General features: G+C 32.2%; 3 protein-coding genes and 1 non-coding gene across 6 annotated transcripts; all 4 read left to right on the plus strand.

Annotated features, from left to right (window-relative positions):
* Nucleotides 25-6,116, plus strand: LOC105164242 (the record flags this gene model as incomplete). The annotated part of the gene is given in 3 exon segments (XM_020694540.1): nt 25-476; nt 4,444-4,561; nt 4,970-6,116. Coding segments are annotated over 3 exon segments (1,154 nt in total), but the record flags the coding sequence as incomplete, so codon positions are not given.
* On the plus strand, nt 11,844-14,908 carry LOC105164149 (UDP-galactose/UDP-glucose transporter 2-like). Its single transcript, XM_011082735.2, has 7 exons — nt 11,844-12,186; nt 12,636-12,664; nt 12,779-12,980; nt 13,093-13,335; nt 13,416-13,517; nt 14,183-14,290; nt 14,405-14,908. Exons 1-7 carry the CDS (start codon nt 12,061-12,063, stop codon nt 14,666-14,668), a joined length of 1,074 nt encoding a protein of 357 aa, XP_011081037.1. The 5' UTR covers nt 11,844-12,060; the 3' UTR covers nt 14,669-14,908.
* LOC105164150 lies at nt 15,483-23,874 on the plus strand. 3 transcript variants are annotated; one of them, XM_020694657.1, is made up of 9 exons: nt 15,483-15,720; nt 15,820-15,959; nt 16,476-16,563; nt 17,685-17,916; nt 19,040-19,114; nt 19,570-19,664; nt 20,821-20,946; nt 21,278-21,367; nt 23,376-23,874. In XM_020694657.1, exons 1-9 carry the CDS (start codon nt 15,646-15,648, stop codon nt 23,490-23,492), a joined length of 1,038 nt encoding a protein of 345 aa, XP_020550316.1. In that variant the 5' UTR covers nt 15,483-15,645; the 3' UTR covers nt 23,493-23,874. The 3 variants fall into 3 exon arrangements, with proteins under 3 accessions (XP_020550316.1, XP_011081038.1, XP_011081039.1); XM_011082736.2 differs by having other exon boundaries at nt 15,484-15,720; nt 19,567-19,664; XM_011082737.2 differs by having other exon boundaries at nt 15,485-15,714; nt 19,567-19,664.
* TRNAG-UCC lies at nt 24,496-24,567 on the plus strand. The gene has a single exon. It is a non-coding gene; the product is annotated as a tRNA-Gly (tRNA).

Consider the following 25,157-nt stretch of genomic DNA (forward strand, 5'->3'; position numbering starts at 1 on the left):
CCGCTTTCCATATCGTCCTATCCACCGCCGTCAAACTTCTGCCCTTCGCCGCAGTCGCCAAGTCGCCGGAAAAGAAGAAAACGAAGAACTCGTTTCTCCCGCGGAGTTTCTCTAACAAAATCCTCAAGAAAACTAGTTTCTGGAAGAGGAAGTCGGGCAGGAAAGAGATCGCGCGGTGGAAATCGTTCGACCAGCTGCTGAAGGAGGATCCAGAGCCGTCGGATCGCTACTACAGTTCGCTTCCAACGCGGGAGAGCAAAAGTAACAGCGATTTTACTGCGTCGGAGGAGTGTAATTCGAGCGGTAACTCTTCTTCAGAGGTAAATTTAAATTTACCCGAGGCGGGAAACGATGTCGTGCAGGAACCAAAGGAGGTGGCTAGTGGCAATAGAGCAGGTGGTAACGACGACGTTCCTTCGGAGTCAACCACGAGCATCGACGGCTGCGCTAGTACCAACTCTTCTACTAACACAAAGGTTAGATTTCTAATTATTTTTCAGTGAAATATTTTACTGTGGACAGTAAATTTTTATGCTTCTCTATTTGAATTTAACAAAATAATAATGAAAGTATAGAATAAATATGTAATTTGAATTATAAAATAATATTACATATATAATATATATATTAAGATTTCAAATTTTAATTTATCAAAAAAAAATATTTAACAAATTTCATTTTTATATGAAACAATTAATAATGTCCTCCAGTACAATCAGATTTAAAGGCTGATAAATACGTCAATAAGTTCAAAAATAAATTAAAATCTAACAAATAATAGTAAATGCATAAAAAATATAAAATTTAATATACAGGTGAAAGATTTTTATTTGGATTGATAAATTTGCATTTGAGCTAAAATTTTTAGAAAATACTCCGTATGGAAAAATTTGAAATCCTCAATGTTTAACAAAATATTAGCCCAATAAAGAAAAATTTCAACTCAAATTGAATTTGACAGGATATGAATTAATCATATGATAAGTTCAACACATTTGAGGTGTCATTAATCTATGATTTAGCGAAAGTAATCAATCATATGACAAATATATCATACTTATTTTGTAACTGGTTTAGTTTGAGTAATTTATTTTTAAAAATTTAAAATTCATAAATTCAAATATAAATCCGATTAAACAGAAAATCTTGGAGACTCGATCTCACCATTAAGGTAAAACGAATAATTGATTTTTACCGATCATAAAAGGTAAAAAGATTATAGAAATTTTGGCGGTCATAAGGGATTAAATATTTACCTATTATTTGAATTTCACAAAGAGATTAAGGGAATTTTTTGGGGATGGGCGAATGATTAAAAAATGTTAGTTCAAAATTTTGAAAAACAGTAAAAAAACAAAATTGGTAAGGGGATTTTGAATTAGGAATTTCGATATTGGTGAAAATTCACAGCGGTAAAGATGGAGCAAAAGTAGCTGCAGATACACGTGCGGGTTTTTGTATCGGGAAAAGATAGAATACGCTCGATTCCATGATAATAAACTACACTGTGGTGTTCTCACGGCGAGGATCCCGCTACGTGTTGTCTATACGCGGAATCCACCGTGAGGAAACTCGCTTACGAATTTCCGTAAATATATACAGATAATTATATTACCCTCTTATGTTGTTTGGTGTACTTAGATCTTCAGTAATTTCAAAAATTATATAATACGTTTGATATTGATTTTGTCTGACACATAAATTTTCATGTTTATGTCTAACATTTTAATAATTTTAATAAATAAATCAATTAGGAGTAGATATAGATTTTTATTTAATTATTTTTTATAATATTAATCAATTTGATGAATTTTAAGTAATTTAGGAATTTATTCGTTAGATAAAATAAATATTAACAGTACTAGATATAATCTCTTAAATTATAGTAAATTTAACATATAATTATACCAAATTTTATAAATATACAGTAAATTTTATGAATGTACAGTATAAATGTGCAAGTGTATATATATATATATATATATATATTTAAAATAAAAAAGAGCCTAAATGTAGTTTTTGACGTCTCATTTCATTTTAAAAAATCTTAATCTAATAGTTGACTTTGAAATTTTATAAATAAAAATAAAATTATAAGTTTAAATGAAATAGTATATATGATAATATTCATCTTATTTTATATGAATTTATTATAATTAAATATTTTATTATTATTTATAATCTAAACGAATATTGCACTTATTAAGAAGAAACTTGCTTCGTTCTGTAATTACCTAACAATTTAAGTAATATATTCGGCATATGGGTAGTTAGGATCATAATTTAATACGTAACCAAATGGTAATTAGTGATGCAAATAATTGGAATTGAGTTCAACAAATCACAATTCAAGTTTATTTGAATTAATTTTGAGTTTGAAAATTATATTTGAATTATTGACCTCGTCAAGTTACAACGAGGTTTAGTTGAAATAAATATAAGTCAAGTTCAAATAATTTAATATTTTTATTATATTTTATTATTATTCTTGCACTAATCAAATATCGAGTAGTTTGATTTATTTTTGTTGGTAATGGTGAGTTAGCATACCTTTTTTTGAGGTAAGAGCGATGAATCATTATTAATTGAAAAAAATCGATTACAAATACAACCATTCCTGTTGACAATAATATTTAACAAAGACTATTATATTAATCATATTACGCTCAATAACACCTACTATTACAGCAGACAATAACTCATACAATGCAGCAGGCAACATTCCACGCACCTAATAAAATTTGAACCCATAATCTCTAAGATTATGGGGCCTCAACTTCGCCAACTGAACTAGGCATAAGGGGATGTAAGTTAGCATACTTTGATTGAGGAAAATTAGGTTTATGCCTTAACATTAATGTAACCATTAATATGGCTGGTTAAGGTTTGGTCACATTTGGTACATACATTATTATTATTATTCCCTCTGGATGCTGCTAATTGGTGGCCATTTGCTTATCATACACCCTACTAACAATAGTTAATTAAGAGTTTGCTTAGGAAATTAAATTATATGAGATTTGGAATGATAGTAGTATTAAGATTCGTTTTGGTCAAATCTAAAAAAATTATATAGCAAATGCAATATATTTATTATGTGATTGATATATAATTTAAAAAAAATAATCAATTATAATTATTTTATAATTGATTCGATTGAACTAAACTTGATTCAAAAAAAAAAAAAATCTAATATTAAAACAGCTAGACATATGTCATCAACTTTTGTCAAGTAGTGCAGTTGACTTTTTGACTCTTTTGATACCTTGGGATTTACTACTTCTCATGAAAATCGTCTTAAACTCTCTCTCTCTCTCTGTATTTTATTTACTACTTCTCATGAAAATCGTGAATTTTGACCTCATACTTTATTAAGCTGATCAAATAGTGAGCAGTTTCCTTCATATTATAAATTTAAACAATTCTAAAATATTAGCAATACATTATATTAAGAAATTAATTAAGATATTACTTGTATGAGAAGTAAGGATAAATTAAATGAGTTCTTCTATAATTTGTTATAATTATAAAAAAGATTTATTGGTTTGAAAATTACAAATACTCTTTTGAATTAACGGCCGTCTAATAAATACTCTTCTAAATGGGGTATTTATTGAAGAGCCGTTAATTATAAAGAATATTTATAATTTTTTAAATAATGAATAAATATTTATTGTTATAATAAATTTTAAGAGAGTTGGTTGTAATTAGTTTTAAAATTAATATATAAACAAAAGGAAAACTTACCAATCCAAACTACGTATCAAAATTAGGACATGTGGGGCTAAAAGTAGAAATAGGTCCAAATATTAATGAAGAATGGTGGGATAAGGTTGAATTTGGCATTAAAGGAACATTTGGCAAAAAGGGAGGCCCCTGCCATCCTCTGCATCTGAATTCCTGCCTCACTCAGATGGTCCTCCCAAACCCATTCAATTCTTGATCATGAGCTTTCCATTTATGAGACTTTATTGAACAAACTTTCAGGGGCTCCACCCCAACTCCCTCTTTGTTTGTTCTTGAACTTTTGGATCATGTGCTCCACCTACATGGGAGTTGGATCTACATCTCATTTAGGGGATATTTTAATTCAAATTGAGTGGGTGGAAATTTGAATAAATTATATGAAAATTGCAATACATTTACTATGTGATTAGTCTAAAATTTAAGCGAGTTACCAATAACATGATAAATGTAATACACTTGTTTTGATTGGTATAATTCCAGCAAATTTAATTTGGATAAAAATTATCATGTGTCAACCGTACTACATGCCAATTCAACTCAAATTTTAGCTTGATTACATGAACTATATGGTGGTTTTTTTGTGTCAAATAAATGATTTGTTGACTGTTTTTTGTTTCTCCGGTGTTGTATGAGTTTATTGTGATTCTATGCTTCTGTTACTTGAGTGTAAATGTTTGATGAATGAATGGATAGCAGAAGCAATGGTCAAGTGAGGAGAAGGAACAGTTCAGTCCGGTGTCGGTGCTGGATTGTCCGTTTGATGATGAGGATGAGGTCTCCTCTCCTTTCCAGCAAAGACTCGCTCGTATGGAAGGTGAGATTTTCCACACCATTTTAGTTTAGTCATGCAATGTTTTCCCAAAGTCGATGTTCAATATGGATAACGATCAGAATCATATCACGTCAGTATAATACAATTCCCACTGGTGGAACGACATGATTCTCATTGTTTGACAAGAAAAGACTCTGTATTTGCTGACCAAGTCATATTTCCATGTCTTGAAAAGAGATCTTGTTAATTTCTCTTGAAATTTCCATCTCGTTAGGTTGATAACAAGTAACCATTCTTCTAAAGTTTATCACTCCCAATGAACTATATATATCAGGTCTCTCTTTTAACACATTTGACAGTACGATACTATGAACAAAACATAGGTCTTATACTGTTTTTCATTAATGCAGTGATCACTGATTAATGGAAAACACTGTATTTCATGAACAGGAACCAAGAAAAAACTCATGAAGAAGATTCAAAGGTTCGAGTGCCTTGCCAAGATTGAGCCAACGAACCTAGCCAAAAGATTTGCACCTCACCAAGACTCCGATAATGAATCCTCTGGATCCCCTGTACCACACTCCTCCGCTCCCATGAACAACAAATTCGCATCTGACATAGAAGAAGAACAATACGAGGACTTAGAGAATGGAGCAGAGCGAAAGGCATTGGAATTGCTTCACCAAATGCAAGCCACCCTACAATCTTACACCCTCAAACTAAAGACAAACAGGTTGCTACTGGACTTCTTCAAAGAAAGAACTGACAATCAAAATTCCGATAAGCGTTCCTCAGTCCATAAAGAGCTTTTGCAAGAAGCAGAAGACTGGATTAATGGTCGAGAGCCCCGGGGGCTGTTTGTGGCATGGGAGGTGGAGAAGAATAGACAAGTTTATCTTAGAGACATGGAGAAAGGAGGGAAATGGAAAGCATTAGATCAAGAAAACCAGGAGGTGGTGTTTGAGTTGGAATCCGAGGTTTTTGCTGCCCTGTTGCATGAGCTGTTGCTTGATATCCCACCTCTCGCCTAAGTACAGACGACTTTAGTCCACAAAAAAAAAAAAGCCTCGCTCTAAATTGAAAACTTGAGTGACTTGGATTGGAAATTGATGTGTTAATATGGGATAACTTGAGATTGATTAAGTCACTTTGTAACTGGGTGAAGATGGTTCGAAACTTCGAATGATGGAAAATTCCATCTAAATTGGGTTTCGCCAAACCACACAGATTATATAGCAAGTATGAAATACTTTTCATGTGATTGGTCATTTTTTTGAACTGTACACCAATCACATGATAAGTATCTTAAACTTGTCATATAATTAGATCAGGTTTAACCAAAATCGATCTGAATTAGAATTTTCCATGAACCACTATATGCATTCTTGCTTTCTGGTAGGAGGAGTGGTGGGGTTTTGAGAATTTTGTAGGAGAGTTAGGTAGTTGCTTTCTCGCTTTATTGCTGTGAAGCTATTTGGCACTGTAAACTTGGTTTCAACCCCCAGTTGACAAGCTTACTGGTAGCAGGAAGTAGTTGATTATGTTGGATCAAATGAGCTAGCCAATATTTGGGTAAAGGTCCTTTTGGACTCAATTAAATCTGATTATTTGACTTTTTTATTCTTATTCAGGTCCAAAACTTAAATAAGGTGGTTTTGCCTAATTCTTTTTAAAATATCTTAAAATTTCTACATTTTATATGATGTTTTAGAAATTTATAAAATGTTGGATTTTATTTTAAAAATAAACTTTACTGTTTGGATAGAATAAGATGTTAAAATTTATAAAATATTTTTACATCTTATAAAATGTTAAGATGTTTGGCATTATAAGGTCTTTATCGGTAAAATGATCAAAAAGGACATGATACTATTAAAATCAAATAAATTATTATTTCTTGACATATTTTGCATTTAAAAATATTTTCATAAATAAAATTTTAATAGATAATTTTAAAAAGAATAAAAAAAATATTGAATTATTACTTAAATTTTTGCTAGTCGAATATTAACATAGATATATAATTGATATTTTTTTTATCAATGACTATTTTTAATCATATAATTTATAATAGGGATAATTACACTCTCCTATGCTGAGATTTGGTGTAATTATATGTAGACTCCATGTGGTTTGGAAAATTACATCTAATACCCCTGAGGTTTGCTTCTATATAACAAATAAGTCCATCTGTTGGTCAAAATTAACTGAATTTACTGATATTAACAACAAAAAAAACTAAAAAAAAATTGATATTTATCTTTGATTGACTTATTAATGACTTATTGTAGGTCAAATAATTTTTTTCGGACTAAACTATCCTTATAATGGTAAAAATATACCTCCTCACATGCATTAACGCGTGAAAATATATAAGGAAAATTTGGTCATGAAAAGATTTATTTGACCTGCAATAAATCTACTATAAGTCACCCAATGGTAATTTATTTTTATTCTTTTGTTAATATCGGCTAATTCTGTGAATTTTGATTTAACTAACAGACTTGTTTGTTAGACAAAAGTAAATCTCAGGAGTGCTAAATACGAATTCTCAGAGCACGGGGAGTCTATGTATTATTACACCAAATTTGAAGGGAGAGGAGTGTAATTATCCCTTTATAATATCTTGAATTTATATATTTCTAATATATATAATAGTAAAACTATATATAAATATATGTGGGTAATCGACTAAATAAAAATAAAATATATATTCTTTTATCTTTTTGGTCTTATATTTTTACTTTTTCATTCAATTTTGGACAGAAACAAAATTGAACTTTATAGGGGTTTCATATACATTGAGTTTTACTTCCTTCCCTAACCTAACACCAAAATGTCTCTAATACATTCTTTTTTACTTCTCTCATATTTCCACTTCTCACCCCAACCAAACATACTATAAGTCTTAAATTCCATGCATATTTCTTTGAGAAATATTTAATGGGACAAATGTATTTTTTATCCTAAAAAGTAGTCATTAATATGATTTTTTGGTTCTCAAATAATTTAAGGTTGCATTTTGGTCCTCAAACTTTAGCCTTTTTGACAGTTTTAGTCCTTCCGTTAACTTTTCCGTTAAACTTAACGAAAATCTCATTTAAAATGTATTTTTATCCTATTTTTGTGGTGTTTTTCAAGATATTCTTTTTCTATTTTCCTTCAAACTTCGAAAGTGAAAAAACCAAAAAAAATAATTTTAAACAACAAATTTTCTAAAATTTATTGATAATTTTTTGAAGATTATTTAAAAAAATTTGTTGCTTAAATTTATTTATTTTATTTATTCTCTTTTGAAATTTAAAAAAATAGAAAAAATGAGTGCATCGGATTCCACATTAAAAAACACCACAAAATTGGAGGAAAATACCAAATTTTTCCACTTTAAAAGAAATTTTCGTTAAGTTTAACGGAAAAGTTAACGGAATGACAAAAAATGTCAAAAAAAATTAGAATTTAAGGGCCAAAATTATAATTTTAAATTATTTGAAAATTAAAATCACATAAATAACTGTATTTAAGGACAAAAAATACATTTACCCCAATATTTAATTGATTGGTGATATGGCAGATTCTATTTTCGTAAATAAAAATCACATCACCTCAAAATATAAGTTACGACTGGTGGTCCAAATTGACAGTTACGTGGCGTAATCAAGAGGGTTATTCATGTGAGGATGAAATTCCCAAAGTATCCCTCAAAGTGCATGGCTAAAGAAGAAGGAACAAGGACAAGACAGTCAATACACCCCCAAGACAATAAATTCTTGTACTGTATAGAGTCCCTCACCACTAGAAGTGTGCAAGATCATTATGTTCCTTTTTTTCTTTTAAATAAATAATAGTAATAAATCAAATACAATTATACAATGAATTTCAATAATCAATAATCAGTATAAATCAATTACATGTGCGTAAAATTAACCTCTAATTATTATTTAATATATCAACAACTGCTATTAAAATAAATCAATTCATACACATAGGTGAGAAGCTAACCCCCATATATATATATATATATAATATGATGAAGCACCAGTTTCACCAATTAAGCTAAGTCTCATCGACAAAATTATTGTATCAAACATACTGACAATCAGACTGACCCAACTAATCATATTATTATAAAAAATTGTGTCCCAGTTTAGTAAAAATGTCTCAACCTAAGCAGTTGATGCTAAAGTTGAAATCTCATTATTAAACTCAAGGCCATAGATTTGAATCCCATCAAATATGTGGATATTTATCTCACTTTATTAAAAAATAGTGTAATTTAATTATAATTATATTAATTTATTAATTGAATCGATATAATATATATTTTTATTTTTAATTGTATGGTAAGTTTGAAAAATCCTCCCCATGAAAGGCCCCACCTAATGCATGGTGGGGATATTCCTATACCCACTTGCCAAGTGCAACGGGCAATCTCTTAGCTTAGCCCAAAAGGTATTTGGATCATTTCGGTAGTCATTTTGTCTAATCAGTATCTCTCAAGGCTGCCATATAATTTTGGTTAATTACATTTATTCTTTAAAAATATACAATTATATTTTTTTATTTTTAAAAAAATTACATTTAGTATTTTTTTTTGAAGATTTTTCATTTACATTCGACCCTCTTTCATTAGGATTTAATTAAAAACGCTGACATCGGCAGAAACAATTATATCAATTTTCAATTTTGCCCCTTATTTAATATTATTATGTATATTTTTGTACTTATAAAAGGATAAATATAATATATGTATGGAGTGAGATTAATATTATTATAATTTTTTTTATAAGTACAAAATTATTACAAGAGATATGAAGGAATAAAATTAAGAACTTGTGTAATTTTTTTGCTAACGTCAATACCGTTTGTCCAAACAGCAACATGGGGCTGGGTCAGGTAACGTGAATTTTCAAAAGGAGAGTAAGTGAAGTTTGGATTTTTTTTTTTTTTCCTGAAGAAAGTATAATTTCATATTTTCGTATGGAAGCTAAATGTAATTAACTCTTTTATTTTTAGTGAATCCATTACAACTATATTTTAAATTTTAATCATCAATAATAAATATAGTAATTGTCAATATTAAACATACGATGAATCAATAATTATTATTAAAACAGACCAATACTTATATACAAGTGAGATTCAATCCAAAATGAGACGATCATAATATGAGAATGGAATGAACATTGGAAATCGAGTTTGGATTTAAATTATAATATCTTCTTGAATCTGGTCAAATTTTTAAGATAAAATTACACTTTTAGTTCTCTATTTTGTGAAAATTTTAAAATAGTTTCAAAATTGAAAGATCCAACACATGTAGTCGTATGCTTTACAGGATTTTCAAAATAGTTCCAAATGGGATAACTCGACACATTTAGTCCCATAAAATTCTGTAAAGCAAATAACTAAATATGACGAGTTTTCTCAATTTTAGGAGTATTTTAAAAATTTCATAAAATAGAGAACTAAATATATTGAATTTTTCTAATCTTGGAACCAGTGTAAAATTTTTCATAAATCATAAAACTGAATATATTGAACCCCTTATCCTATAAAACGAAAACTGGAATTTTACCAATTCCTAATTATGTGGCTTAACTTCTTTATGAAAGTGGTTGCACTAACATACGAAAAATAGTATTTATTAGTATATATCATAATTAATATTTTAATTATAAATGTCATAACGACATATGTTTAATGTATTAGGTGTGGTATGGAGAGCACGCTAGTAATATTTTATATTCATCTCATTAAAGTCTTAATTGTACAAAGGTTGTTAGTCTATTACGACATTAATTACACAAAATTAGCCTATTTTAATTTGAATTTTTTATACCTATAAATAAATTATGGCTTAATTTTAGTGGTTAAGATTACGATTTTATAAATAAATTTAATTAACCTATCAAATGTGTAAGTATTTATCTCGTTGATGTAATTTTATTATAATTTTGTTTTAATTTTTTTTGTTATATTAATATATTAATTGGATTAATATATTACTTAATTTATTAAAATACTAAGGCAATTATATAATTATCGTTTGGACTTGGAGGGTGTGGGTTTATTCCGATAAGGAGTTCTTGTTTATTCTTGTTTAAGTCAAAGAAATTGTTTATAAAATATGGGCATATAAAACAAGAAAGCCTTCGTTATTTATAGGGTAAATTATAATGATTTTCTTTAAAGTTTGGTATGATTATGATATCTTTTCGTTGTTTCAAAAATTATTAATATCCCTTGATTTTAACAGTCATTTAATAATTTAGCCAATCTGTTAGTATGTGATAGGTTTTCTTCTATTTTTTGTAGTGTACTGATCAAAATGTTCTTATAAACTAAGAATTATAATTTTTTTATATTTTTTTAATGAACTAAGTGGATATTTTTATTTTTTTATAATTTTTCATTCACTCTGTCTGATTCTTTTTAATGAATTTTATTTTTGTTAAAAAAAGAAAAAAACAGTAAGGAAAAAAATTGACAATTTCATACCTCCATTTAAGGATTACATATTTTTATCAAATATCAAGAGTATTTATAATATTTCAAATAATAAAAAAGATATTTGTAATTATGTCAAAACTCAAAATGAATCTTTATAATTTGCCCTTATTTATACAATTATATCGTTTAACAAGAATTGACTGGACAGGGTTTTGGCCTGCAAATTGGGGAAATTATCACTCATTAATTATATTATTTATCTTGGTAATAAATGTATGTATAAAACATATAGTCAAAAGAGAAGACAATTTTGTATAATTTTTTTTATAGCATGCAATTCATTGTATCATTCAATATATTTAAATTCAAAAATTAATTCAAGATATCAATAACTCAAATTAACAAATATGCTAAAATGATACCAAAAAAAAATTAATATTGAAGTAGATTTGGTGAATGGTTGCGAAATCCCAACTTTACTAATCGAGCAAGGACGTATTGACAAAAGATGAGACAATTTAAATGCTATATATATGCACAAAGTGTCCCTTATATTGATGACGTATTAGCAGTATATGACTATATGGTATATTTGATGTGTGTGTAAAAATATTTAAAAATAAAAAATTTATTTTTTACTATGCGGATTTATTCAATTGTTTTTAAAATCATTCAAAAAAAATTATAACAAAAAGATCCAAATATTAAAAAGAATTTTAATTTAAAATGAATGTAATTTATCAAGAGAAGAATGATATAAATTAGTACGAAAATACAGAAGGTACAAATTTGATAAATCCTTAAAGAACACGAAGTTCACACTACTAGTAGTAGTAGCAGCAGCAGTACATGAATATATGTAAGAAGTTTTAAGTACTTTTCTTGGGCACTAAAGAGTTCCTTTTCTTGGCCTTTTGGTCTACTTTCGCTGCAGCTGCAGTTAAAGCCATGCAACGCCTCCCAAAGTGGGAGAGAGATTTTCTTCTCAATGCTTCTATTTATTAGTATGCACACGTTTTCAGTTTCTGATATTCTCTGTTGATTGATCAGAGAGAAAAAAGAGGAGAGAGAGAGAGAGAGAAAGAGAGATGAAGAAGGAAGATCAAGCGCGGTCCCTCTTGGGGATATCTTTAAGTGATAGGCCCACTTGGCAGCAGTTCTTGATTTGCTCTTCTGGGTTCTTCTTTGGCTATCTTATCAATGGAATTTGTGAGGTATTTCTGCATATCTTCTTCCTTGGGGAGGGGGTTGGGTTCTTTTGATCTTGTTCAATTGAGTGAAGTGGATTCTTGGCTTGTTCTGTTATTGGGCATATAGAAATAAATTGTAGAAAAAAAAGAGGGGTTTTTGGAGTGATGGGATTTGGTGAAAAGGTCAGGTTTTGAATTGGTGAGTTGGACTTCAATTTACTTATTAGTCAACCATTTCTCCGACAAGGTGGATAATAAGGGTTTTTGGTTTTCATTGGAGTTGTAATGATTCTTGTTGTATATATGTTTCTTATTAGCTCTTATGGTGGACTGGTTGGTCTAACTGATTACTGTTCCATTGATTTCAAGATTTCTAATGAAGCACAGATCTAATTCAAGTTCTGTTACTCAAATGTGAATAATGAAGTTTCAAAGCTGATTAGTGATGAAATTCTCATGTTTTCTCTCTGCAGGAGTACGTATATAATCGCCTAAGTTTCAGGTCCGTCCATGTTGTACTAATTTTGACATGATCAAAATGGGTTGGCTTTAACATGCTCAAGTTGTGGCTGTTGAATTAGAAACGATTGTCTCTGAAATTTATGGTGTTTTGCAGCTATGGCTGGTATTTTACTTTTGTACAGGGGTTCGTATATTTGGGACTGATATACTTACAGGGCTTCACCACGAAGCAAATGGTGAACCCATGGAAAACATACGTCAAGCTCTCGGCTGTTCTTATGGGTTCTCACGGATTAACAAAGGGTTCCTTGGCTTATCTTAATTATCCTGCACAGATCATGTTTAAGTCCACCAAGGTACACAATTTAGTTACGTGTTTTTGAGTAATTTGTATGTGAAGACTGTTGAATCTTAGCCGCTTTTTTGGTTGACTGTACCGACTATGTTTGTTTGTTGGCGGAATTAAAGGTACTACCGGTGATGGTGATGGGGGCGTTTATCCCTGGTTTGAGAAGAAAATATCCCCTTCACGAGTATATATCCGCGATGCTCCTAGTTGTTGGCCTGATTCTTTTCACCTTAGCAGATGCAAACACGTCTCCGAATTTCAATGTCATTGGTGTTGTGATGATTGTGGGCGCTCTTGTCATGGATTCTTTTCTTGGTAACTTGCAGGAAGCAATTTTTACCATGAATCCTGAGACTACTCAGGTACATAGTTTCTCATGTTATTAGAACTATGAAGTTGGAGTTGCATATGTCTGCTGTTTATGAGGGTTATGTTCACACAGATGGAGATGCTATTTTGCTCAACTGTGGTCGGTTTGCCTTTTCTATTGATGCCAATGATTCTGACAGGAGAATTGTTCAGGGCATGGAGTTCTTGTTCTGAGGTAAATATTCACTAATTAGTCTCAACTTGCTCCTTGCATTTTACCCAAAGAGGAGAAACGGGGATGGAGAAAATTTCATGCGAATAAGTGAACTGAGAAAGGTTTAGGTAGTGTTAAGTTGTAACTCTACAGATTGCATATGACTTCTCTAATTGAATGTGAATTGATCAGTAGTTGACTGTCAATCTCAGAGAATGTAATATTAGAGTTTACATTCCAAGAAACAGTTAGTTGTTCCATGTTTCCAGGACTACCCAGCTGCATCAACATTTATGCTTCGTCAATATCCATGTGAAATTGCAGCCCACTACCCTTCTTTTCTGTAGTACTACCATGAAGGAAAATTCTCATATGCACTGCTCTGAAACATCAAACATTGTGGATTACGACAGTAAACACAATGCAGGAACCACTGCTAGTATGACATCATCCACACCATTTGGTATTTTAAAATGCAGTATGCATGACCAGAATGCAACTTTGTGTTGTATGGAAACTTGGCATCAGTTGGCCGTGTTATCAGTAATCTGTATCAGCTAGCATAACATGGTGATGTTTGCAGCACGCCGACCTGTAATGTTAACTTGAATGTTAAACTGAACCTGCTTGCATTTACTTGTTTTGCCCGAAATTCTACGTGCTTAATTATCATTCCTCATTTGCAGCATCCTTATGTCTACGGCGTGCTAGTCTTTGAAGCAATGGCTACATTTGTTGGGCAAGTCTCTGTTTTATCCCTCATAGCCCTTTTTGGGGCTGCAACCACAGCTATGGTATCCACATTGCTACTTTGCTTCATCTTCCATGCTTTAAAAAAATTCCATTGGTTACTGGAAAGCTCACACATTAAAGAAACAAGCACAACTTTCCTTCCAAATTTATTGCAGGTAACAACAGCAAGAAAGGCCGTCACCTTGTTGCTGTCATACTTAATCTTTACAAAACCACTCACCGGACAACACGGTTCAGGACTGCTCCTCATAGCCATGGGAATCATACTGAAGCTCGTTCTTGAAAGGAAACCTCCTAATCGGATTGCTCGGGCCGATTCCACCAGCAGCACACAGGCAAATTCTCATTTGAAAGAAGTGAACAGGGCAGAGGAAAATGTAGATGGGGAAGAAGATGAAGAGAAAAGGTCACTAGTCTGAATTCACTTTATTGGATTAGTTAAGAGGTAAATGCATTTGCGTTTTCTTGATTCAATCCCATTGTGGACATAGCCACCCTACAGATTTACAAGTAGCAATAGCAAGTGATGTGCAGCAAACTGATTGATTGATTCCTTCACATTCCATGTGAATTCATAGCCAATTTGCTTCAGTTCCCCTGTATAATTTGGTAGGGCTTAACACTGATATATTCCAAAAATGCGACCTTCCTAGTGACTATATATTTGATCATATAACAAAAAATTATTCAACGTGTTTTTGCAAATTAATTTCCTGAAAAAGGGGCATTTTCATTTGAATATATATGTAATAATCATATTCTATCAAAAGAATCCAAAATTCCAAAAACACATCAATATGGCATAAGGGTGGGCAGATCAGGGTTCCATCTAATCTAAATGATCAAGCTCGAATCTGGGACAAATTTAATTTTATGGATCCCCTCAAGGCGAGTTCCGGGTCCAACTATCGTCGACTGAGGTGGGTTCGAACTAAGTTAAGCGTTGGATCCGCTTTGAACCCACCTTATTACCATTCCTAGTTCCAATCCAACTCAATGGCAGCCTAATCTCGTGATTTCATCAAAGCCACCCACCATAACAATGGCCCAACTCCCCAACCCATCTCACTGTAGCCCATTTATTTCCCAGAAGTAAAGCCCAACATGAGCCCACAATGGGCTGCACACAGTCCAACGCATGGCCCATTTGAGATTTTTTTTACATGTGTAACGTCGTCGTTTTTTCTTAACAGCAGCAATCAAACGGCTATTAAGTATTACCCACCCGCTCACTTCCACTGAGAAGTAAAATAAAATTTAAAAAACAATAATGACAATTCTCGTCTTCATCTTCTGTTAAAACCCTAATGGGCTAATTTTTCAAATTCAGAAACCACTGTCAGGAAATTCCAAATCTCTTTTCCCCGGCATAAGTTGAAATAATAAGTGAGCAGCAATGATGAGAGGAACAAAGCGTTCCGCAATCTCCGGCTCTACTCCGATTTTCAATTCCAACGACTCCTTCGTAAGTGTGGGTTTCTGATTTTTGTGCTTGTGCAATTGATGAGTTTTTCCATCAATTTCGAGATTTTGATGTACGGAATGTGCTTTTGGTTGTGATACCGTGCAGATGCAGAGCAAGAGAGTAATAATGGGATCGCCCTTTGATGCGCAGAAGGTAGAACCATCAGTGCAGCAGCCGCCGTTGGATATGCAGAGGGCTGAATCATCGAAACAGCATGTGAGAGCTCTCAACACCCAATTCGCAAGGTCCTTACTTTTTCTAACTTATTGCTATCGTTTCTCAAGTAATGCTTCTTTAGTTTATTTGGAATAAGCTTCCAACTTTGCAGCGGAAAGTAGAATTCTTCCATCAGTTTTCATGTAATGGCTTTTGTTTGTGAGTGGAACTGAAGAGATGTCTAAACTTTTACTAGATTGAGTATTTGTGTGCGGCGATCGTTGTACCTTGTTATGCTTAATTGAAGAAATTTTTGATTGCTATAACCTATCTTGAGCTAGACAACTTGAAAATAAAAGGTTTCGAACTGTAAAGCTCGGGATTGTTTATTTTTCTCCTTTTTTTGCTGCTTGCATCTTTCTGCACTGAGAGTGACGGGATCAAATTTCTTGGACATTGTTATTTGATGAATATCCACAGTCTTCTTTGTTTCCTTTGTTTCTTTGATTATATCTGTGACCGAAATGTCATGTGTCCAAATGTCCTTTTTTCTCTGAAAAGTTTTATGATGTGCATGCTAACATTAGTAACTCTTTGTTGATCAGTTGGGTACAAGCACAATTAGAGAAACATCCAGATGAGCTTTGGGAAGACGGAGTGCAGGACTACTTAAATCATACTAAAAGCATCATGGTAATTTGTCAGAAACTCCTAAATGTGGTTGTCCTCTTGTGTAATTCTTGCCCCATTAATCCACCTGTGTCTTGTAATGAACAGATCTTTTAGGATGTGATCCTTATAGTTCTTGATACTTTATAAACATCAAATATATGGAAATGTCTAAAAGCAATTATGTGGATATGGATATGAGTTGTTTAATCAGGCCTCTTGTTTTAATCTAAGTATATGGCAATATTAGTTTTCTTCTTGTCATCTTGTTTGATGAAATTAGCATATCATGAAGAAATCTTGACTATAATATTGCCAGCAACAAATGGTATTCGTACTCAATGTGTACAAAGGTGTAAGTCATATCAAGCTGGAATATACATACACACATTAAATTCATTAATGAAAAAAGCTGCTCAACAGTATTGAAATCCGAAACGCACTATGCATTATTGGAGTTTGTTGTGTCCTGCAAACACTTGATCCCTACAATTTGTACATCACTTCATTTATGTGCCAGAGTAGAGAGAGATCTTCCAGATAGTGGAAGAAATTTTCCTGTATATTATAGCCAAAAGAAGGCAAAATTATTTAAAAATAACCCAAAGAAAAAAAAGAAAAAGAAGAAAAAGAAAAATTAACGAAATCTTGCACCTTCATTTTTTTTTAAAATAAAAAGATAGAATTGTGTTTTCATAAAAATTATTTTTTTAAAAAAAAAGGGCTGTTAAGAACCATGCTTTGAAAGCACGGTTTTGCATGCAAAAGCCGCATGCTTGATGTAGCTTTTGCTGCTCAAACAAGTGAACGCCACCCCCCCCCCAACCCAGCATTCTTCTTGGAATATTTCAGAGTAAGAGCTGAAGTGTCATTCGGGGTTTTAGCCTAGACGTGCCAATTTGTCATGCCACATTTTTTAACAGAAGACCCTGAAAGAATTTAATCTAGCTCCTGACACCACCCAACCCAACATCCTTCTTGCAACACATTTTGGCACTAATAAATAGAATATTTCTTACATTTTCTCCTGGTTCATCAGAATCAGCACAGATACTGCATTTGGGATGGAGAAACTTGAGAAATATAAATAGCTTTTTCTTAATGCAATTTTGGTGGTTTTTTTCTTCTGTTGCCTCCAATTGCAGGAGAAATTTAGTGATGTTGTTAACTGGCTGAAAGCAAATGCCTCAAAAGGAGAGAGTTTAGGGGGGTCCCGTTCTAATGATGCTCAAACGAAACCCACATCAGAAATAGAGAAAAACAGTCCTAAATTATTTTTAGACAAACCTGCATTTCCTGCAGTTACAACTGCAAGCTTTGGGTCTTCATGGAATCCGGGAAGTCTCTTTAACAATACTGCTCCTTTCACATTTGGAGGTATTCTTCTGGATAACACAATTGCTCCTTTTCTTTGTATGTAACTCACTGTAGCTGAATTATGTCTGTTTGGTACCTATTCCGCCGGTGCCTTGGGGTTTGTTTTAGTATTAATTTAGTTGCGTATTGTGACATGCATGTTGCTCACATGAATGGAAAACTAGCGGTTGAAAATTTGAATATGTGAAACTTTGAATATTGGATCAAATGGTAGTACTGTTTGTATCATGCAAACTGTAGCATGTCATGAGTGCAAGGAATGGTGCCTGACAAATCAATTTATGTGAAAGTATGGAGAGTGTAGCAGAATTAGCACTTGAGCTTTATTCTCTAAAGGCAGTATTATTTAAGTATATGTTTACATCTCAGTCTCCATGAAAACTAGTGAACTGTTCAGAACCTTCTTTTCTTACTGGACACAATAACATTTCAGTTTTTGTAGCTCCTTTGGTATCTGTATGTAATCTTAGAAGCTCAATGTGGTATCCATTCTCTTCAAACACGTAAGTGGAGGATGCATGTAACTGGGCAACTCCTTTTGCAACTGAATATGATGAGGCATTTTTATTTTGTATGTCAATATTCTCAGTTAAACCGAAAAAGTAAAATAAAGACTCTGACTTTTTTGTTTGCTTACTTGCCAAATAAGATGTGAAGTAAAAGCAAACGAAGCCGTTCTCAATTTCTAATGAATAAAAAATGATTCTTAACTGACTCTTGAAGGACAATCTTAAATGAACAGTTCATAAAACTGTCATATATTATGGGAGATTAAGAATATATGGAGAGGAGTTTCTCCTCTAATCTATGTGGTTTCGTAGTCTCTTTTCATATTGTTTAGTTGCACTTTGTTTAGTTTTGTTGTATCTGGGATATAATGAAATTTTGCGCACGAATAAATGCATTTATTTCTCTTTACGTGGGATATAATGAAATTTTTGCACATGAATAAAAGGCTTCCTCTGAAGTTTCTTTGAGTCGACAAATGAAGTTACTTTACCTAGAAGAATAGTTGAATCTTCTTTGGTACTCTGGACTTCTTTTTAATTTGGAAATGTATTTGTAGATTAATGTTAATCTCAGTTAGTTATTCAGACTTTGATTGTAGTTCCTTGTCTTCCAGGAACCCAGGTTTCTGTTCCTGGAAACGCCAATTCAGTTCTCTCTGATCAGGGCGGTTCAAATGAGGCGGATGGAGGTAAGAGGTCAAAAGTTCTTTATTTTAAGCGGTTGCTGATAGAACTTTTTCCATCTCAAATCCAACCCGTCATACAAATTAGTTTCATTTTTCTTGATGGACCATCAGAATTATATTTTTGGTTTTCCTGTGGCATTTCCGTCCTGTTGAAATGTCATCAGCAGGTTCAAGATTCACATGCAGGCTTTTGTTTCAGTTTCTGTCATTTATTGTCATCACTGCATGCATTATACTTGGGTATGACCTTACTAGAAATAACCAGTCCATCCCTTCCCAAAAACATCAGCAGCAGCACCCCATGTCCTGGAAACATATTTGTTCTTTATCATGGACATAACAGCATCACATTGTTGCTAATACATGTATAATTGATGAGTTTGATTTGCAACATTTATATTTTGATTGTTCAGCTGAATTAATTTGTTTTCTTTTGTAAATATCTTGGAATGCAGAAGATGATATAGAACAACCCAGCAGTCCATCTGTGAAAAAGAGTGAAGAGAAGGGAATTATCACCGTACATGAAGTCAAATGCAAACTTTATGTAAAGGTGAGTGTGTATTAAAGTTACTTTCACATGCTTGTAGCATCCGTCCTTTTGGTAAGAACTGATTGCTGACGCATAGGATTCTTGAATATTCATTTTCCCTGATCTTGGCAAATTTTAGTTTTATGTGGTCTAAAATTACATTTAGAGCCTTAAAATAGCAAACCTCAAGATGAGTACAACTGGTTTACAGTTTAGTTCCCTAAATGCACCAATCCAGGAGATCGGAGAAAAGCTAATGAAACTCGAAAGCAGATGCGACATGTCACTCTTAATGAGAAATTCATGATTTCGTACATGCATTCTATTGCAGTGACATGGACCTGATTCGGAGCAAGAATGTACTAACTTTTAAATCTTGGATGGAATTCTTCTACCTAAATTTGTGCCAAACTTCTTCCACTGTGAAGGATATAATATTCTACTTCACCATTTATCTCGATATCCAGACTACCTTGTAACATTCTTGAGTCATTTCTTTTCACTTCGAATATTTGCCAACTAAAGACCTGCTAGTGACATTGAAAAGCCTCAAACTCAATCTCTACTTCAACGCTCAGTTGTTTCTAGCCAACCAGTTACCAAGGTGTCTCAGAAGCCAATCTCACAAATAGAGTGCTAGAGTGTCTATAGAAATATTCTTCAGGCTTTTATGCCTCTTGTAATCTGCTGTAGCTTTTGTGGCGGTATTCTGTATGAACACACAATGCTTGTCTATAGCTGCATCCAATCACGTCAAGCTGATGAACATGCAGGGTTGACGAAATGAGTCGTGATTATCATAACAAATTTCATTTCCCTCTTCTTTTGGCGGAAGAAATCAAACATTTAGCTATATATCGACTTAGTCAACAAGAATACCTTTATGCTTGTCTGAAATCCCTTTACTGGTGTATCATATTTGATCTATGAAGTAAAAGCTTTTAGTAGTTTGTGGAGTGTCTTGCTCCACTCGAGTAAACTTTACTTCTTTTAATGGCATGTGACAAGTTATCGTGAGATGTGTTTAATGTAATGGGCCAACTATATGAAGATTGACTGCGATGTTGTTGCATTTTGCATACTCTATAGGTGTTATAATCACAAAATTGCGCAATAATTTTATCGCGTTTAATCTTGCTGTACTTTAATCTGATGTTCTTAGTTCCCTTGTTTCCAGTCAACTGATCCGGCCGACAAAGATGCTTGGAAAGATAAAGGCATGGGTCAACTTAGCATCAAATGCAAGGAAGGTGTTAATAAGGGAACCAAGGAATCTAAACCAACCATTGTTATACGTAATGATGTAAGTTCCCTACTGGGATATTGTTAACCCCTCAACTCTATATTGTGTACTTCTGTATTTTTCGCTGCTCACATTTAATGCATTTCAAATGGATTGCATTACATAATAAGTAAATGTTAGGAGGGGTTTAGTATGAATTTATTTCTTGAAGTAAGAGGATATATATGATTTTTATTTTTATTTTGATGCAATGTAACCTTTTCTTTTTCTTTTTGATAATTGATACATTGTGACTTGACTTGTTGGAGGTATTGCACTTCAAGCCCTAACTACAAAGCTTGAGATCTAATTCATCTGATCCTATGCTTTACTGCATATCCTTCAATTGCAGGTGGGAAAAGTGCTGCTCAATGCTTTGTTATACCCAGGGATCAAAACAAACATGCAAAAGAATTCTGTAGTAGCAATATTTCATACTACGGTAATGCACTGCAACTATATCTTTACCTCTCTTCTCTTTCTTTGATCGTGAGTTCATGGATTAACCACCAGTTCAGTTGCATGATCCAAATTTATACTATTAGGATGCAAGTAGTCACTATCGGCATAACATTTTCTGCATCTTATGTTTTGGTTCGACTGTGATTTTATGTCCATCACATAACTAGGATGGTAGATTATGTGAAGACCAAGCAAATTCCAAAACTGCTCTGAATTATCCGCAACCATGTGTGGCCCTGTTTGAATTGGTCCTGTCGCTAATTAGTAGTACTGAAATTAGTAATTTTTTCTGTTTTGTTCCAAGAAAGGCAAAAGATGACATCTAAGAAGGTAATTCATAGATTGGAATGTGATCGCTTTAATATTTTGTTGAAATAAAAACTATTATTGTTATACTGATGGATTCCCCGTATCCTATGTTTTTAATATAATTAGAAACTTAGTTTCATTTGGAAGCCATAATTTTAGCCTAAAGCTCCTTTAAATAGGTTGCCGAGTATTTTCTTGTTAGTCTAATCAGGCCAATCTTGGCCCAGCTCATGCAACATGATCGACAAGATTACTTCTTAGAATTTGTTTGATCTATCAACACCTGGAAAAGATTAATATTCCACTCCATAGTTATGAGTTTCAGTCATGTGACTATAATATTTGTTCGTAAAAAGGTTCTAGACCATAAACCTTCCAATCATGAATTGTTTATGCACCAGAGTTCATTAATAAGGAGTGAACCAATTACATGAAAATGCACGATCTTCTACATTCAAGTTAATGACAGGAAAATGAGATAGCTATAATTAGGGGTGTAAATGAGCTGGCTCAAGCTCGATTCCTTTTTTCCTGGCTCGAGCTCGAGCTCAAGCTCGACAAGCTCTTATTGTTCGAGCTCGATTCATATGTAATGAGCTCGAGCTCAGCAAGCCCTCTAAACAATTTGCGAGCTCGAGCTCACCCTGCTTTAGTTATTGTAAATCTAAACACATCCATTTAACAATTTAAAATTAATAAAATAGATTGCATACTATGTACCTTGATATAAATATAAAATTCACAAATGGATATAAAAAAAACTATAAATTAATTATTAGGACTTGTCAATTTAAAAAAGTATAAGAGATTATAAATAGATATTAAAATATAACATAAAATTTATGTTTTTTATTAAATAATTATTTTATAAAAAATTATTAAAACTTACTAAATTGTTTATTAAGCTTGTTGATCTCATTATGTATATATATAATAAAATAAAAATAAAAATAATTAAAACTGTTCAACTATCAACATAATCATTATTATTATTGTTGTTGTTGTTTTTGTTGTTGTTATTATTATTATTATGACCTTTAATTAGATTAATTCATAGAAATAACCAAATTTTGACATAAATTTATAAGTAATAAAGTAGATTGCATTATGCATATTATATATCTTGATATAAATATAAAACTCACAAATAGATATAAAGAATCATAAGTTAATTGTTAGGACTTGTCAAAAAAGTATAAGAGACTACAAATAGATATTAAAATACAACATAAATTAAATAATTATTTAAAAAAAATATTAGAATTCACTAAATTGTTGATTAAGCTTGTTTTTGTATAAAGATTAAATGTATAAATAAAAGTACCATAGTTTTTATTATTATCCGAAACAAAATGTATGATATTGATTAATAATTATAATATATGGTCAATTTTGAGTATAAAATTGATAAGGTATTGAACATGAAATTAATCATATAAAAATTTAAAAATAAAAATATATAGAAAAGATTAAAAAAAAAAAGAAAAAGTTTGCAAGCCGGCTCGCAAGCTTATGAATAGAAGGCATTAAGCTCGAGCTGGCTCGATTCAAGCTCAAAAGCTTCGCAAGCCGGCTCGACTCATCTGTCATCCCTAGCTATGATTGTTGTTCACTCCTAGCAAAACACCAGTGATCTACCTGACCATTATCTGATGGTTGATTTCTCAATGCTTTTGAAGGCTGATGGTGACAACAACGATGCGGTTGTTGCTCGGACTTTCCTGATGAGAACCAAGACTCAGGAGGACCGGGATAAACTCGCAGCTGTTATTCAAGAATATGCTCCTGCAGGCTGATACTCGGTAGCGTACAGAGTAAACCATTTTGTTGTACGGCTAGTCCAAGAGCTCCACCACGCATGCACACTTGGGATTTTCCACTGGTCAGACAAGTTTCTTCTCAAATTTTCAGGAAACATCACCAGTAAGTCAAAGATTTCAGGAGCCATAACTTAAAACTCTGTGGAAGTCCGAAGATGTACAAATTACTTTGTAAACCTGTATTTTACGGAGATCAAGGATATGTACTGCAGAAACCACCATTCTCCGAGTACGTTGGTTGCCTAGACGTTCTTGTTTGCATCGAACGATTTGTTTCTTCACTTTTGGAGCTGGGTAGTCCTGAATGATATATACTTTATCAGCTTTACTGCATTAATGGAGATTAATACTTTTTGTCTTTTCTGTTCCTTTTCTTTTTAATTATATCATTTTATCTTATTTTCAATTATTCTTCCATTCACTCAATGTAAAATTAAGTAAATATATTGCAATATTAGTAAGGAAAAACTTAAATTACAGCACAAAATCTCCAATAGTTTTCTTATGATCTACTCTTGAAAACTCAAGCATGCATGTCAAGTGTGTCAATGTGAGTTCTGATAACAGAACATTCAGGGAGACGATGAATTTGTACTACTTATCATGCATCGAACATCACATTTGATACTGAAAGTGGATATCAAATGCCCAACGAGCCAAGTTACCTGCAAGTTGTGATTGAAAATGCTGCACTTGGTTGAGATGGATTTACTAGGTCACTAGTGTGTGCGTAAATGCTGCAATGCTGATGTGTTCTCACTTAACTTTTTCCCAAGTTTCCGATGTGTATGACATAGAATTCTGAATCAATGTACCAATTTGATCAGTCCACATGCAGATGTCTGTATGATTTACATGTATGCAGGAAATAGCTTCTACTCTTTTACAGAATGTGGCATTTATAAGACACAGTATAATAACGCCCGGAACACAATTGTTTTCTTAAATTTATTTATCCTCCTCATGCATCTGTTGTCTTGCGTTTGTAGTCCAACGGTTAGGATAATTGCCTTCCAAGCAATAGACCCGGGTTCGACTCCCGGCAAACGCAATCTTTACTTTCAATCCTTTTGGTTATTTATAACCTATACCGTACAGACAATTAAAAAAAATCAGGAGGTGTACTATCGTACCCACCAAAAGCATGTATCTTGATTAAAAATTTAAATGCAAGGACATTTTATAAAAATTATTTTGATACTTTATATTTCATTTAATTTTATAAAAAATTAAAAATATATAATAAAAAAATATAATATATATAACCGTATTGTGGAGTGTCCCATCCTAATTTTTTAAATTTTTTTGTGTTGCATCACAATTCATAACTGTTAATCATGGACTTATTAGTTTGATTTTTTAAAAGGGCAAAATTTCTAGACTGTATAGTTAATCTAAACAGTTCAAGTTTTTTGAATTATTTTACTATTCTTAACTAATTATATTTTAAAGCAAACATTTACTCTAATAACTAAGAGACGCCTGGAGTCTGAAAAAATTATATATATCTTGCAATCTATCATTAGTATTTATTTTAACCAATCACAATTTGCTAGACCATCAAAACAGAGTAAATTACAAACGGATCATGAAGTTTATAATAATTATAAATATTTCTCATTATTTGAAAAATTATAAATA

The sequence above is a fragment of the Sesamum indicum genome, linkage group LG6, assembly GCF_000512975.1.
Source record: "Sesamum indicum cultivar Zhongzhi No. 13 linkage group LG6, S_indicum_v1.0, whole genome shotgun sequence".
Taxonomy (NCBI): domain Eukaryota; kingdom Viridiplantae; phylum Streptophyta; class Magnoliopsida; order Lamiales; family Pedaliaceae; genus Sesamum; species Sesamum indicum.